Source organism: Torulaspora globosa, chromosome 6, assembly GCF_014133895.1.
Source record: "Torulaspora globosa chromosome 6, complete sequence".
In the NCBI taxonomy this organism is placed as follows: Eukaryota; Fungi; Ascomycota; class Saccharomycetes; order Saccharomycetales; family Saccharomycetaceae; genus Torulaspora; species Torulaspora globosa.
Genome location: NC_050732.1, coordinates 909,888 through 925,000, shown reverse-complemented (window position 1 = coordinate 925,000; position 15,113 = coordinate 909,888). Strand labels below are relative to the sequence as shown.

The 15,113-nt window shown below is 44.9% G+C and overlaps 7 protein-coding genes and 4 non-coding genes across 11 annotated transcripts in view; 4 read left to right on the top strand and 7 right to left on the bottom strand.

Annotated features, from left to right (window-relative positions):
* The window catches only part of TOK1 (Tok1p), a gene marked incomplete at both ends in the record, with an annotated part of 2,055 nt that extends 1,554 nt beyond the window's left edge, over positions 1-501 (bottom strand). Inside the window, one exon of the mRNA XM_037284931.1 lies at positions 1-501. This exon is cut by the window's left edge and continues 1,554 nt beyond it. Coding sequence (XP_037140827.1) covers positions 1-501 — 501 coding nt within the window.
* A 1,166-nt stretch (positions 502-1,667) lies between these two features.
* HG536_0F04790 (uncharacterized protein) lies at positions 1,668-1,988 on the top strand (the record flags this gene model as incomplete). The annotated part of the gene is made up of 1 exon (XM_037284930.1): positions 1,668-1,988. One exon carries the CDS (start codon positions 1,668-1,670, stop codon positions 1,986-1,988), a length of 321 nt encoding a protein of 106 aa, XP_037140826.1.
* Positions 1,989-3,147: 1,159 nt separating this feature from the next.
* Positions 3,148-3,220, top strand: HG536_0Ftrna11K. Its single transcript has one exon. It is a non-coding gene; the product is annotated as a tRNA-Lys (tRNA).
* A 1,809-nt stretch (positions 3,221-5,029) lies between these two features.
* HG536_0Ftrna7E lies at positions 5,030-5,101 on the bottom strand. Its single transcript has one exon. It is a non-coding gene; the product is annotated as a tRNA-Glu (tRNA).
* A 285-nt stretch (positions 5,102-5,386) lies between these two features.
* Positions 5,387-5,902, bottom strand: HG536_0F04780 (uncharacterized protein; the record flags this gene model as incomplete). Its single annotated transcript, XM_037284929.1, has 1 exon — positions 5,387-5,902. One exon carries the CDS (start codon positions 5,900-5,902, stop codon positions 5,387-5,389), a length of 516 nt encoding a protein of 171 aa, XP_037140825.1.
* Positions 5,903-6,241: 339 nt separating this feature from the next.
* HG536_0F04770 (uncharacterized protein) lies at positions 6,242-7,366 on the bottom strand (the record flags this gene model as incomplete). The annotated part of the gene is made up of 1 exon (XM_037284928.1): positions 6,242-7,366. The coding sequence occupies one exon, from the start codon at positions 7,364-7,366 to the stop codon at positions 6,242-6,244; it is 1,125 nt and encodes a 374-aa protein (XP_037140824.1).
* Positions 7,367-8,452: 1,086 nt separating this feature from the next.
* Positions 8,453-9,004, bottom strand: HG536_0F04760 (uncharacterized protein; the record flags this gene model as incomplete). Its single annotated transcript, XM_037284927.1, has 1 exon — positions 8,453-9,004. One exon carries the CDS (start codon positions 9,002-9,004, stop codon positions 8,453-8,455), a length of 552 nt encoding a protein of 183 aa, XP_037140823.1.
* Positions 9,005-9,552: 548 nt separating this feature from the next.
* On the top strand, positions 9,553-9,623 carry HG536_0Ftrna14G. Its single transcript has one exon. It is a non-coding gene; the product is annotated as a tRNA-Gly (tRNA).
* A 63-nt stretch (positions 9,624-9,686) lies between these two features.
* Positions 9,687-9,757, top strand: HG536_0Ftrna13G. Its single transcript has one exon. It is a non-coding gene; the product is annotated as a tRNA-Gly (tRNA).
* A 335-nt stretch (positions 9,758-10,092) lies between these two features.
* LOT6 (flavin-dependent quinone reductase) lies at positions 10,093-10,680 on the bottom strand (the record flags this gene model as incomplete). The annotated part of the gene is made up of 1 exon (XM_037284926.1): positions 10,093-10,680. The coding sequence occupies one exon, from the start codon at positions 10,678-10,680 to the stop codon at positions 10,093-10,095; it is 588 nt and encodes a 195-aa protein (XP_037140822.1).
* Positions 10,681-11,038: 358 nt separating this feature from the next.
* On the bottom strand, positions 11,039-13,444 carry OPT1 (oligopeptide transporter OPT1; the record flags this gene model as incomplete). Its single annotated transcript, XM_037284925.1, has 1 exon — positions 11,039-13,444. One exon carries the CDS (start codon positions 13,442-13,444, stop codon positions 11,039-11,041), a length of 2,406 nt encoding a protein of 801 aa, XP_037140821.1.
* Positions 13,445-15,113: the final 1,669 nt, after the last annotated feature.

The following is a 15,113-nucleotide window of genomic DNA, read 5'->3' as shown; positions in this document are numbered from 1 at the left end:
CCAATATCCAATAGACTTTTCATACTTCTCACCCATGTATTTTGAACCGCACATTATTACATCAATCATTAGCATAAAGCTTGCAGCTGTCCAACCTACGATACATATCCATTGTGCCTTCAAATAGCTCAACCTTTCGCCAAAATGCAACAGTAAAGCGATGTTGGAGATAAATCCTAGCACTAAAGAGATGACATTGACAGCGAAGATTCCACCTGGATCACTTACGGGAATTGAACCTGTAACAACGCCGTTCTCGAATACTTTGAGAAGCCGCCATTTCTCCACGACGCATGCAATCGATATTGTATTTCCTATCGGCCCCAGACAGGCCGTCAAAACTGGAAAGTAGCAAGAGACGTGGAACCAGAAAACAAACATGACGGAGGTTGCATCGCATCTGATTATGCTAACCCGTTGAGCGTCAAATGATATCGACTCTTGCAGCGCCGCACCCAACGCTGGCTGTTTTTGCCTTTCATTATCACCTTCCTTTCTCATGAGATCATTTCCCAGTTATAATTACAGTTCGAAAACTTATTCTTCATACAGCTCTGGTAAAACCCTGCCGACTTAGCTCTAATCAAAGTGGTAATTGACCTGTTTGAGGTACCCTTATCGTTCTGGCAGAAGCTGTGAAAAGCTAACTCCTGTAAAAATACTGCACGTGAAACCTTAGTTGCTGAAATGTCGGCTGCAACAATTTTAGTGAGTATTCACGGTCCTATAGATACATGTGGTGGTGGTTAAACCTTTCAAGCTTCATGTTATGTGGCACTGTGCTGCAAATTTTTGATCATCGTAGCTGTGCAAACTTCTATTGAGCTAATGGACCCAGGGTCGAGCAACACCCATGGTTACGCTTCGAAGGTACGAAAGAGGACGTCGATAAAGTGAAGCAGTTCTTGGATAAGATTTGATTGGCATAACGAAGTCGCCCGTATTGTTTATTTCGCAAGGCACCTTAGCGGTCCGGCCGCAGAATGGGCTCAGCACTACCTAAGCGAGCAGGACTGCCGGGATGTGTCATTCGACGACTTCACGGAAGCCTTTTCAAAACACTTCTACAAGGAACCCGTCGTTAGTAGGATATTCAATGACATCATTCCGCTATCTCAAGCAAGGTTGGGTATCCAACAATTCAACACACAGTTCAAAAAGAACTGGGACAAGATTCTTAAAGGCTATGCATCTGAGAAATTAGCGATAGCCATCTATTTCTCGGGCCTCAACTCGTCAACACAGAATACTGTACGGCTTCACAACCCGACCACCTTGAAGGACGCAATGGAGAGGGCTTACCAGGCAATAGACGTCAACGTAAAAACCGATCGAGTAGCGGACGAGATACAACCGTCTCAGCAGTCTTTGGTTCCAATAAGCGTGGAGTAAAGAGATCTAGGAATCAAGGAAGATCTCAGTACATTAAGCGACAAAAAACTCCTTCCAGAGACGACTGCATAAAACAAGGCTTATGCTTCTATTGCAAGAAGGCCGGTCACTGTATAAATGAATGCCGAGAAAATAAGGCAAGGCCTAGCCGGCATGGACACTGAGACTAGGCCGGAAAAAGACCATCATATATTAGAGACCAGCCAATTGTACATTATATTTCCATCCAGGGACGTATAATCCGGCTGAGAGAACGATCGTGATAAAAAACACAAATGAAAATATTGTTCGATAGTGGGTCGCCCACTTCGTTCCTCCATTCGGATATGGTGAAGATACTAAACCTGAGGACAAACCAGACCCCACCATTCCGATTCAGAGGGTTCATCCCTACCGATTCATCAACGACAACGCAAGCCGTAAGTCTAACCTTCCCAGTAGAAGACTTACAGATCACAGTAGCGGCGTATGTCCTGGAGAGTATGGACTACCGAATGCTAATTGGCAATCCTATCCTCCACCGCTACCCGAAACTTTTGTCAATAATATTAACATCGACTCCGAATCGCACTTTGTTGCATCACCGTTTGAAGTAAATTTAGGATATGTTCCTAATGAACCGGTGATCAAGACAGATGATGAACTTAACGCAAGAAGTTTTACAGCCGTCGAACTGTTTCGCCATCTGAAAGCTATGAAAGCAAAGGAACGCTTGGAAGCGGCTCAGATACAAATGGAAGTTGATAACGATAAAGGACGTAAACCACTGATCCTGAATATAGGACATTACGTTCTCGTCAACATAGATGCACACTTAAAGAGAGGAGCCTACATGGAGGTACAACCGTTATACGTCGGTCCCTTCCGCGTAGTCAAAACATACATGACAACGCATATGAACTTGACTTAGACTCCTTAAAGAAGGCGCATAGGGTTATTAACGTACAGCACCTGAAGGAATTCACTTATTGTCCTGATGCATACCCGAAAGAGAAACCAAGAAATGTACTTGAGCGGATTCAGAGAGCCAAGGTGGTCATAGGGCTTGTTGGAATTCATACTACGCATCACGCATCACGGTTACTTATGTCGTATGCGGGACGTTGACCCGACAATAACGGTCGAATATTCCGAAGTGAAGTTCGCCGAGGTCCCTGACAACATACGCAAGTCCGTGCTTGCCAACTTCAGGCAACTCTATGAATCTCAAGGGGACCCCGAGGGGGAGAAGATGTTGTATCTAGAGCTGATACAAGCTTCAGTTGAAGCTCAAACCCAAACAAGGCTTGTGAGTCATAAAGTGACAAGTTCCAAGTGAGTGGTCTGATCAAGACAAATCCAGACTACCATCTGTTGGCTATGCGAGGTGATAACGGAGGAACCGTGATATGATGCCTATGGTGCAGCTTCCAGCTTTACACTGGTGGTCTGACGACTGTGAGACGATTATGCTACACATTATCAGTTGCTCCGAATCAAAAGGGTACTATTAGAACTCAACTAGAGGAATCCAATGTTGGAATTGGAACGTATAAATAAGAGGCCAGCTAAGTGAGATCTAAGTGGCAATTCATCTGCACTTAGTCTTAGAGTTAACAGAAGTAAGTATCATTAGATTCATTCTTGATCTTGTTAACTTACCGTTTAAGTTACTTCAAGATAAGTTGATGTAACGGCTAGTTTATGCTGGTTATCGTCTAATGCCGGTTATCCTGGTAATACTGATCGTATCATTTTCAAAATCATAAATTCACAGCCTTGTTGGCGCAATCGGTAGCGCGTGTGACTCTTAATCACAAGGTTAGGGGTTCGAGCCCCCTACAGGGCTTAATTTTTCCGAATTGAAGAAAAAACATTTTAGAGCTTGTTCTCCCTAAACTCTGAAATGGCCCATTCAGAATCACAAGAATTGATAGATCATCGATAAAGCTTAATGACAAGCTCAGCTCAGAAAGCTTAATTTTTTGCAAAAAATTTCCCTGCAACGGTCGCGACGAGCCCAAAGTTTGATACAAATACAATAAGTTCATGATTATTTGAATTGATGGTGAATCATGAACTACTTGCGACATCTCCAATGACCAACTACCGATCTTCAAGTACGAGGATTGATTGACCCGATGGTTCGATAGAAGGATTGGAAAAGCTGCACAGCAATGGCATCAGTACAGCTTGATGATGGATCACTGTACTCCCACAATGGCAAAAGAAAATGTTATCGCAGTTCTATAATTTTGATAGCTCAGAATCCGATAATCAAAATAGCCATTCTGTCGATATTTGCCTGCTCAGCGACCGCTTCTCGCTAATATTTTTGTCCGTTTACCTGGAGGCTTGAATCATGTGCATGTTCTCCATACTCCGTGATGCAATAAATATCACTGATAGCGAAGGACCTCTGTCTAGGTGAAAATTCAGTTTCGTAGAATGAACTTTGATCTTTCCGATTGACCTCTAAGTTACCTCTCTCACTGGCTATAAACATCTGTTTGTACACATGTGATCCAAGACAGAGGTGACACTCTATCATTCTGACACCCTTACCTGAAAATCATTAATCACAAATGCTCCGGTCTGTCTAATGTCGGTCTAATTGAGCACGAACATTAACGTGATATAAGCTGCGTGGCGCCTGGTTTGGAGCTATTGACACAAGCGACGAGATTACTTTGCCACATATTTTACTATCGATTAAAAAATCACAATATTGACTGGTTCTGACTGGTTCTATTTTAGGTAATTACAATCTTCGCCATCTGCGATGGCATGGAGATGTACTGGTCCCCAATGCTTGATGCTTGGACAAGATGTTTCTTACCTTGCTACCGTTCCCTCCGCACAAGAAAGAGCTGTCGCAATTCTGGGATAATTAGATGATGCCAATCATAATGTGCGACTGGTTCATTGGTGATTATATGGCGCCAGGTATATTACCGTAACACATCTTATGATCTTGGCTCCTGGACGAGGTTAGGCGGAGTTGCGAGGGCCCGCCCATAGTCAAAACGATCCTTACTGTCTCTCGAATATCAACTAGCTGCTTTGGCGACCGCCGGCGTAGCATTACATATCAAGGAACCAAGATATTTTTCGGTTGAAACGTTTCGCTTGTAATATGTCAACATGACTCATACAAGCAGAAATATGTGCTCAAACTCTTCTACTCGATCGCCTTCGTGTACTTAGGAGTAACCGATACTCAGCTGATAGGTCTCCGAAATGCTTCGGATTACGATGCCGAACATGGGGCAGTGACAGAACTTATCGAATTTGTTTCGACGAGCTATTGAATGAAATATATGCCTCTGATCATGTCCGGAAAGTTGTTTATTAATGGTAATCCCTTCGAAGGAACGGGAAAAGATCGGTTTCAAAGCCGATTGCCTTCCTATAGCCATACTTGAGAGGCTTCCTACCATAGGGTGAATTAAATAATCTAAAGCTTTCATTCGTAAGTGTTCTGCCGCGGAAGATGAAATCTTGCATAGCTCTTTTTAAGATCGGTAGTGGACACTTATATTAATGCGCTTAAAAGTAGACTCGCTTTGTGAACCCTTATCGATTGCTAATCACTGCCTAGATGAGGAAGTTATATTTCGTTTGTGAGAAGCTAATCATGTCGATATGGTTTAAAAAACTCCGAAGCGGGGAGTCGAACCCCGGTCTCCACGGTGAGAGCGTGATGTGATAGCCGTTACACTACATCGGATAGTTGTTGTTTTTTAATAGTAGATTTCCTATTATTCGTGGGTTGATATGATCCCTTCTGCAATTAGGGTTTGTGGTAGTTCGTCTTAGTACGTATAACTAATCAACTATACTGTTGTATCCTATCTGATCCTCGAGCCTTTCTGGACCAGGGTAGAGATCTCTAATAGCTCTCAGCTGGGTCCTTTTTATATGTTTCATTTGGAGCTCTCGTTGACTCGCCACTCGAGGCTTAGGCCAGATATATGGTTCTCCTATATCGGTCATGGACCTATGTCTTAGTCAGTCACGTACTTGGCCAGACCCTCAATCTTCTCTTGTCGAGCCGATATGTCCAGTTTGTACTATTACATCTTCCCCCCTCCCAATGGTCTTCCACTGGGTGCTCGAAGTCCGTTAGTGTCTTGAGATTCTGCAGTAAGGATCTGAATCTTTGATGCGGTAGCTTCTGTATTTCATCTTCTTCAAATGCTATCGTAATCTGGGGGTCGACACATTGCAACTTACAATGGTATATCTTTTCGTCTGGATCATAGCCAACAATGGAAATAATATCTTGCAATTTGTTCATCCTGGCGTATTTGCTCAGGGGAGGGTGCTGGTAGTACAGTCCTTCTCTGGTTATAAGCTTTTTTAGCCACTTGATGTTGAATACCCTATGCTTCTTCGTTACAATTGGTAAACCCAGTTCGAACGCATTGTCGTTTGAACTTCTTAACAATTTTGAATGGACCGACGAAGAATGGCTGTACCTTCCAGTATCGTCCCGTGTTGTGGCAGGCGTCCCTGTGTAACAATACATAGTCTCCGACTTTGTACTGGACTTCCTTCCTCCCCTTAGTGTGAGAGACCTCTGTCTGTGTTGAGCTGCGGACAGAGCATGCTTGGCGATTACAGTTATCGTCTTCTGGTGTCGTGCAATCCGTGCTACTGTACGTGCGGAGCAGTCGATTCAACGTCTGGATCCCTCGTTCTGATTGATCATCCGTCTGAGGGTGGTTAGATGAGGACATCGTTAGCTTGATCCCCAACGTTTCGGTAAACTCTCGGATCAAATTGGCCGTTAGACGTATATCTCTATCGGACGTTATTGTCCTGGGGAATCCATGGTAGGCGAACACGAATCTGTAGAGCAGGTCAATCACACTTGAGCGTCCAAAGTTTTGGCGCAGGGAATAAAATGCGCCCTCTTTGAAAACCGGCAGACCATCACCATGATCATGTCATATCCCGACCGTGTCCGCGGTAGATCCGTCGCAAAATCCATTGCGATATCTAGCCATCGTCCTTCTGGGACTGGTAACGGCATCAACAGTCCTTGGGATTTATGGGCTGAATTCTTCATAATTTGGCATTGAATACAGCTTTTGACATACCTTCGGATTGTGGCCAGCATTTTGGGCCAGTAGAATTTCGAGGCTACTTTCTCATATGTGATTGTGTCCCCGTAGTGGCCACCAAAAAGTCCGTGGTCTAGCCATCTGGCTAGCCGCATCGATGGTTCGCTTCTGTTTTTCAAAGCTAGTAGGGAGATGTGATCTGTCCTTAGTTTGAATCGCTTACCATGCAGCAAGTACTTGAAATGGCGGAGACTTTCAATGATACCCAGTAGTTCTAACTCTCCAGCCGGGTAGTTATTTTGAGCCCCTTGCAAAGATTTCGAGAAGTAGCCTACTACGCCCGCTACTCGGTTGTTGATTAGCTCCTCTAGTACTGCTCCGAGTCCTAACTTGCTGGCATCCGTTGTTAGTCGGTATTCACGCTCGGGACTGAAGGGTACTAGTAATGGGGCAGAGACTAAAGCCCGTTTCAAGCCGTTGAAGGCTTTCGTCTGTTCCGTAGGCCAAGGTGTTTTCTTTGCTATAAGCTCGATCAATGGGCGCGCAACGGTTGAGCACCTGGGAATAAACCGTCGATAATAGTTGATCATTCCTAAGAATCTCTGGGTCTCCTTTATGGTCTTGCATAGCGGTAAGGCGTTGATGGCCTCACATTTATCTTTGATCGGCCGAATACAGCGCTCAGCTATCTGGTACCCAAGGAATTTAAGCTCCTTCTGTAGGAATTGACACTTTTTCTCTTTGGCTATCAATTGGTGGTCTTTGAGCCTGCTTAGAACTGTATCTAGGTGGCTGATATGTTCCATGGTTGTCGTTGACATGACTAATATGTCGTCCAGGTAAACAAGAACGAATGGAAGGTCGCGGAAGATGTCTGCCATATACCTTGAGAAGGTAGATGGTGCATTGACTAACCCAAACGGCATCACTCGGTATTGGTATTTACCGTTATGGATTGTAAAAGCCGTCTTGGGTATATCTTCTTCCTTGACCGGGATTTCGTGCTAGCCGGAGTGAAGGTCGAGTGTGGAAAAGACGGCCGAGTTCCCTATCTTTGCCAATAATACTTCGATTCTTGGTAGAGGGAATGGGTCCTTGATCGTCGCTTCGTTCAGAACTCGGTAGTCCACGCATAAGCGGAACGAACCGTCCTTCTTCCTGACTAGCACCACTGGGGAGCTAAATGGACTCTTCGAGGGTTCGATAAATCCTTTTTCAAGCAATTCATCTACTATTTTCACAATCTCTCCCTCCTCTTTTGGTGACCTTCTGTATGGAGGTATTCGTGGCATCCTAGCATTGGGTTTGGTCTCGATCTCATGAAAGATCTCTTTTTTGTCCAGTGCTGATCTAGGTAGGTCATTTCTGACTGTTTGCCTGAATTTCTCCTGAAGGTATTGAGGTAGGCGTGAGAAAGTGCTGGGGTCTGGGGTGTCGGGGGTATGGCAGCACAATACTGTCTGAACGTGTACAATGTATCCACTTAAAGTGCGATTTTGTTTCTTGTGGAATCGCCGGACCTGGCGGTCCTCATTGATGAGGATGAGGCCGATGGGCCAGTCTGGCTCTGTTTCTGGTGTGGCTAGGTTAATCGAGCTCCTATCTAGGGTCTGCCCTAGGCGGGGGTTCGTTTCTAGTACCGGGTTTCCGATGATAATATCGGGGTCTATAGTAGTCGTGACGTAGACTGGTATTTCAAATTACTGGTTCTGGTACTTAAATTCGAGGATAGTGGCCTTCGTACATCGCAGGCTATTATCTGAGGTGGATCCTTTGTTCGCTATTGGTCTTGTCTTGTATGCCTTCAGGTTAAGCGCTTGTGCACGATGTGCGGCTATCAATGACGCTCCTGCTCCCGTATCTAACAGAGTGGTGGTTAGCTTGTTACCCACCAACACAGCGATCTCTCTCCGGTGTCCAAACAGAGGCGGTTTTTGACTTTGAGGTTTCTACTGTATTTGGCTTTTTCTTCAGTGTCTGTTGATACTAAGTGAATAGCACTCTGGCGATAGTTAACTAGGCCTCGTTTCAGGGCAGTTCTTCGCCCAATGTTTGCCGGCCCGGCATTTAAAGCAGAGACCGAACTTCTGCAGCAGCCTGCGTTCCTTTTCTGTCAGTTTGACTCTGTGGGTGTCAGATGGATCTGGTCTCCGCCTCTTGTATCCCGTCCGGATGGCATCGATTTCCTTCTGAGTGTCTAGGTCGTCGCCGTCAGCTAGGTGGTCCTTACGCCTATCGGTGTCAGTGGCCCTGTGTGTGTTGGTCGCACATTCCGCTGAGCGGTCCTCTCCGCATGAGTTGGATGCTAAAATCATGGCGGTCTCCAGTGAATCCGGTCTCAGATTTCTGACCGTTATTTGCAACGATTTTTCTAGTCCGCTCAAGTAGAAAGACTGCTTGCACTTGGGTGATAGTAGTTCGTCTGGTATTGCAGCGGATAGAGCATTGTACTCTTTATTGTACGCTTCCAATGATCCCCGTTGTTTGCAGTAGCGTAACTGTGTCAGGGTGGAATCTACCTGGACCTCATCAGCGTTAGTATGTCCAACTCGTTCTACTACCATGATTTGTACTAATACGTTCGGGCGTTAAGTGACTAGGTTCTTGTCTTTAGCTCAATTAATCGTGGTTTCTTAGACTAGTTATTCAACTACTTAGCTGTATCAGATCTGGACCTTTTATACCAATTCTGATGATGTTTCTCGGATGGGCTGGATCTTCTGAGGTATTGCTCGGCCTCGAGCCTGGCTATATCTGATTTAGGCATCGCTATTCCAGAGTATAAGTTTATCTTACCTGTGATAGTACGAGCTGGGCATACCGGCTCGACAAGATGGAAGTGTAAATAGAATGGCTGGATAAGGTGAATGGCTGGCTAAAACACTATTCTGATTACCAACAGAGGTCCAAAATGAAACAGATAAAAGGGACCCAGTTGAGAGCTCTTAGAGAGCCACCGAGGTCCAGAAAAGAACAAGGGGATTCGATAGGATACAAGTATAGCTTATTAGTAATAAAGATTCAACAAACTATCACAAGCTGTAATTAAGAGGATCAACCATATCAACCCACGAATAATAGCGTAACCTATTATTCATTACCCTCGTAACAAGCGCAAGTGGTTTAGTGGTAAAATCCAACGTTGCCATCGTTGGGCCCCCGGTTCGATTCCGGGCTTGCGCAAAGCAATATCCACTATCTTTTTTAACATTATATTTGGCAGAAGACGATATTGCCTCGTAACAAGCGCAAGTGGTTTAGTGGTAAAATCCAACGTTGCCATCGTTGGGCCCCCGGTTCGATTCCGGGCTTGCGCAAAGCAATATCCACTATCTTTTTTAACATTATATTTGGCAGAAGACGATATTGCCCTTCTTTCTCCACTAAAGACAAGGTTAGATACCTCGTTTCGTCCTGCCCAAGGAACGCCTCTTCTATTGATAAATCGCGAAAGCCCGCGAAAGATAGTCAATTAATAATATTACTTAATTTCGAAGTCTTCTACTATTGAAATTCGTGCATATTACATGAGCCATAAAGTGTTGATGGACAGATTCTTCCAAGTCCCGGCCAAAGTTGGTGAATGCCGCAAACGACTGTTCGAATTCGATCATCATGCTATTCAACTTTGGTCCTTATGCCGAATACGCAATTAATTCTTCTTGAGTAAATTTAAAAGATTTTCGAAAGCCGTTTCTATAGTCTCACGGATCTCCGGAAGCTGATCAAAATGAAAATCAGCGGGGATTCCATACATGACCTCCTTCTTGGTTGGATAAGGGACTAGTACGCCTCTTTCAGTCACCTCCATATCCAATCCTTCCAGAACCTGCCTTAGCTGGTTGTAACACTTGTGACCACCGTGGCCACCATAGCTAACCAACATAGCAGGCTTTCCTTTCCACTCATTGAAGAGATAATCAATCGCGTTTTTCAGGCAGGCAGGATAGCCCCAGTTATATTGAGGAGTGACAAAAATGAAGCCATCATAACTAGAAATTTCTCTGCTCCATTTTCTCGCTACTTCGCTTTCATAGTCCTCAGTCTTGGTTACCAAGGCAGGGACTTTAGGCTCGTCCATGAGGGGAAGATCCCACTCTTTCAGGTCAATTAGGGACAGAGTAAAGGAAATATCCCACTCACTGGATCTGACTCTATCGATTACATACTGAGCTATTCTTGGGCTGAGCCTTGTACTTCTGGTAGAGCCGAGGATTACACCAATCCTAAAAACAGTCATTTGCACTGCCTAAGTCCTTTGAACGAGCCTGCAACTTCGCTATTCAGAAGGTTTAATTATTTCTTGGCGAACTTCCAAAAAAAAATGAAAGATATAGATCCTTTCAGTTGAATTCCTTTCTGGAAAATTCGCAACTAACGGACTCCGAACGCATATTGGCAAGAGAACATAAAATACATGGAGATGGAAAGGGCAATCAGACGGTTGACATTACTGCTCTTCGGACGCTCAAGTAAGGCAGTATAGCAGAGAATTTCCATGTTGCTATGCCATAAGAACTCTATTATAAATTAAGTGTTTGCAGGAGTGAGTGAGGCTCTCGATAAAACAGCTCAGCGGCGAGGCGAGTCCTAGAAAATTACCACCATTTATCATAGCCGAAGGTTTCACCTTTCGCCAGAGTATAAAACTTCCGCGACTCGAAATCGTAGGTGTTTTTATAAACGGAATTTCCCCACCAGGCCAGATTGCCACCGGGATATTGAACGCACAAAAATATGATGACAACTGCTATCGCAACACCAGCTTCAACACCAGCGCCTGTTACGAAATTGTACTTCGAAAACCATGCAGGCCATCTTCTTCTAATCGTAAAAAGAACGAAGGACATTCCAAAAAACAGTGAATAGTTGTATGGCGTGCTTGGAGGAATGCTGTTAGAACCAGTGAAAAAAACTGGTGTATGGATATACTTCAAAAAATTCACCTTGGGAAGTCTTTTCTGTAGAAAGAAAATGATGATTGGGGATACAAGCCCAATCAGGAAAAACCACATTAGAGGGTTGTATATCCTTCCAGGACTGAATAGATACTGAGGCAATGACCATATAATGGAAGCGTTGAAAACGGTTCTGCCGTTTGCACAAATAAACCCGTCCGGTTGATCAGAATCGCAGAATCCCTTGATATTGAATCTCATCCATTCCTGAACGCCGACGTTCACCATTCCAGAGATTATGGTCGCGTAGATTTGGATAGCAAAAATCAACCTTGGTGGAACTTTCATATACAAAGCCAGTTTAAGGTCTCTGCTCAAATTCAACCCTTGTCTCATAACGATGAAACCATACAGCTTGAATAGAAGGTTAGCCATTGGCTTCAATGGAAGCATATAACCACAGATCAGCTCAGTTATGATGTTAAGTCCGACATGTTGATTCGTAATAGCTTCTAATATACCTTGTGGAACAAAGTTTGCGAATGAAATCAGTAAGGCAATAACAAAAGCCCAAGGTGGAAAATGCGTGTCAAACCCACAAACAGTGGCGAAACCCAATCCGAGTGTTATGACTTGCAGTACAATATACCACCAATCAGGGCAATCTTTGTAGTTTTGCGTGTATATTCTTCTGTGAATGTCCATACCACCAAAATTCTCATCTTTCAATCTGCGAACGATATCTTTACCATGATAAAGAAAGCAGTGAACGAAGACGGCCACCACGGCAGCAAAATTCAAAGCATAATTTAGTAAGTATGAAAAAGGCACAAACATCGGAGAATAACTCTTGTATTTTTCAAGGTTGATCGAAAAATCAGGGTTCAAAATCTTTTGCACGTTGTATTTCGATTGCGTGTTGTCGAAAGTGGAACCTGATATGACAGGCATGTACTTTGCATACCAGGTATTGGTAAAATACAAAATTGGTAAAATGATCATAAAGAAAAGCCCAACAGCTGCATACGTGTTAGCGGATACCCAGAACGGAGTAGCAAACACTGATCCCGACATAGCTTGAGAGACTTGAGTGTAATCGAAGCTCAGCGGAAGCAGCCCAATACCACTGTTAACACCGAAAAGGGCATTGACGACAAAATTGTGCCTAGTTTTAGGGCCCCAAAGCACTATGTTGAAGTATGACAGACCCTTAAACAAGAAGCCTGGGACCCAGTACCATAGGAAACTTCCAATCAAAACGTAGAAAAACAGCCTGTAGCGCGAAATTCTCCAGCCGTTCGCAATTGTCTTCTCGACAGATCTAGAGTGAAGAGAATCGAACATCGACACCGAAATCAGAGTCTGCGGCCATATGCAGCTTGCAGGGTTAACGATCCATCTTCTCGTCAAGCCTGCGGCGCCGTAGCCTATCATCTGGGAAGTCCATACCAGCAACAGCTGGTAGCCAGCGTTCAAATTCATGTGATAAAAACTCACTTGCGCATTCAAGATATAACAAGCATAAGCGGTCGAAGACGTCAACGCAACAGCAATCGTCACAACCGCATGCTCTTTCTTGGTGAAAGGCCCTGGGTTCAAGTTGAAAAATGAGCACCTCTTACACTTCCAATCTGGCAGTAAGGCTAGCGCCTTACCTATAGGGAAGCACACTACCTGCGCCACTAGAAAACTGATCTCCAGAGTCGGATACCTCAAAGAAAAAAACTGATTCACACCCGCAAACACCACAACAAACACCGTTGTCAAAAACCACGTCCTCCAGTGGTTTAAAACTATGCCGGGGTCATCTCCGACCGGTACCGCATCTCTCACATCCGGGTATGGCGAGTTGGCCATCTGACTTGGATCTCCTTCCCATACTGTGTCATCGATAACATATTCAGCAACGTCCACATCATCGAGCCCTGCTTCCTCCCGCTCGCTGAGGCTGACCTCGACAGCCTCTATCCCCTCCTTCTCCAGATTCCCTACAACTTGAGATACGACTCCCGTCTCAATCCCGCTAAACTTGGATGAATTGCTATCAGCAACAGTCGCTATAACGACACATTCTTCATTTGCTGAGACGTCCTCCACTTTCCCCATGGTGAATAGGCCGCCTTCTACGCTTTGCAGTTTCTCAATCGCTAAGAAGCAAGCTGCCCAAGAAGCCAAGAAAAACCAGATAAGAGAGTAGCCGTTTTAAACATTTTCAGAATCCTCAGTCGAGCATATCAGTGACTTTCGTAAACAGGTTAGTGAGACACAGTTCCCCCTCTGCTTAATCTTCAAAGGTATAGAACGACGGAACAATGCCTTATCATCTACTTCTGCCACTACTACCAACAGCGTTTTCCGCTATGCAAAAAGTGTGTATCTCGCCGCGCCCCTCGCAGTTTCTCTAGTTGTCCATTTTTTCACTGTTCGAGAAAAACTATGGCTTTCCATGAGAAATCAGACAGACATTTGGCCGGTACGGTCACCATGGTTTCTCCGAGCGGTGTTTAGCGGTGTTTTGCTATCGCAGGTATGTCTTTGGCCCGGCAACTGTAGTTCCGGATCAGGGCTTGCAGACGGAAAATGCTGATACGGAAGCTTGATAAATCGTGAGAAGGCTGGAAGCGATAGCTTATCACCATATGGAACCTACTTACCGTGTCATACGATGCTCGCGGGCTGAAATCTTTGAGCTTGTTGCAGATCCTCATACTCGTAACGGCGTGACACATTCTTCGGTCACAAGGCGTATAGCTGGCGAGAGTTGTGGCTTCGACGCGAAGTACGCATGAGCTGCCACCATGGTCCTGGCGGCGCCGCGAGCCACTCTGTACCCTGCCTTGAAAACATGATATGAAGTTGCAGCAGATATGCAGTGAGACTTTTCGCCGTATCTTTCACAGAAGCCGTGGAAATTCTGCTGCAAGCCTGTCTCGGATGTTGACCGCAAATGGGCGGACCCGCGTTAGTGATGACAGTGTCGATATCTCGTCCTAGAAATGTATTGAACTTGAGACGAGTAGGCAAGATTCACGCCGGCGTACGCGAATTCCTCGCAGGGTGCAAACCAATCGTCTCTTCAGCTGGACCTCTAGTAGCATTCTCTTTTGAGAGGACAGCTCGAAGATGTACTTGGTCCGGGGTCACTGCCCTTTGACCTGATTAAGGATTTTTGGCATCCCCGACAGACGCAATGCTCAAATATAGAGGTCATGATCTAACCTGCCGGATGAGAGACTGACCCTTTTGTCTCCGATTTGCCGTCATACGACAGCGTTCTTCTATGCATAATAAAGCCATTGCAGCGTTCGAAGCCCTTGAGGCTATGCCGTTCCTGCGTCACTTACCGGTAATCGGCCTACCAGCCGCAGCCATGCATGGCATGCTATAGCACTTCAAACAACAAACGACAGGTAGATGACTGTAACAAGGGAAAAGAGCATATCACATTGGTATGCTAGTCTTATAAGATGAACTCTTGTTCGCTGGCTGTTTGGTTGGCAGTTTGATGGTGGCCACCGTCTATAGCAAAGGGCCGCCGACAAGGTTCTAGGTGATCAAATACATGAAGGGGATGTGCATTGGAACGAATATTCGTGTGCTTGCTAAGCTTGATTGGCTGCTGATTTATATCTTTTACTGCTCCAAATGGGGATGCTTGCTGACGTGCAATAAAATTAGGGGACCTTATAAGGCGAACCCTTCGCTCGTCGGGATTTGATTACTTAAGGAGGTCTATGAGTGATTCTGTTGCCTTCTTGTGAGAGCCCAAGAGTGT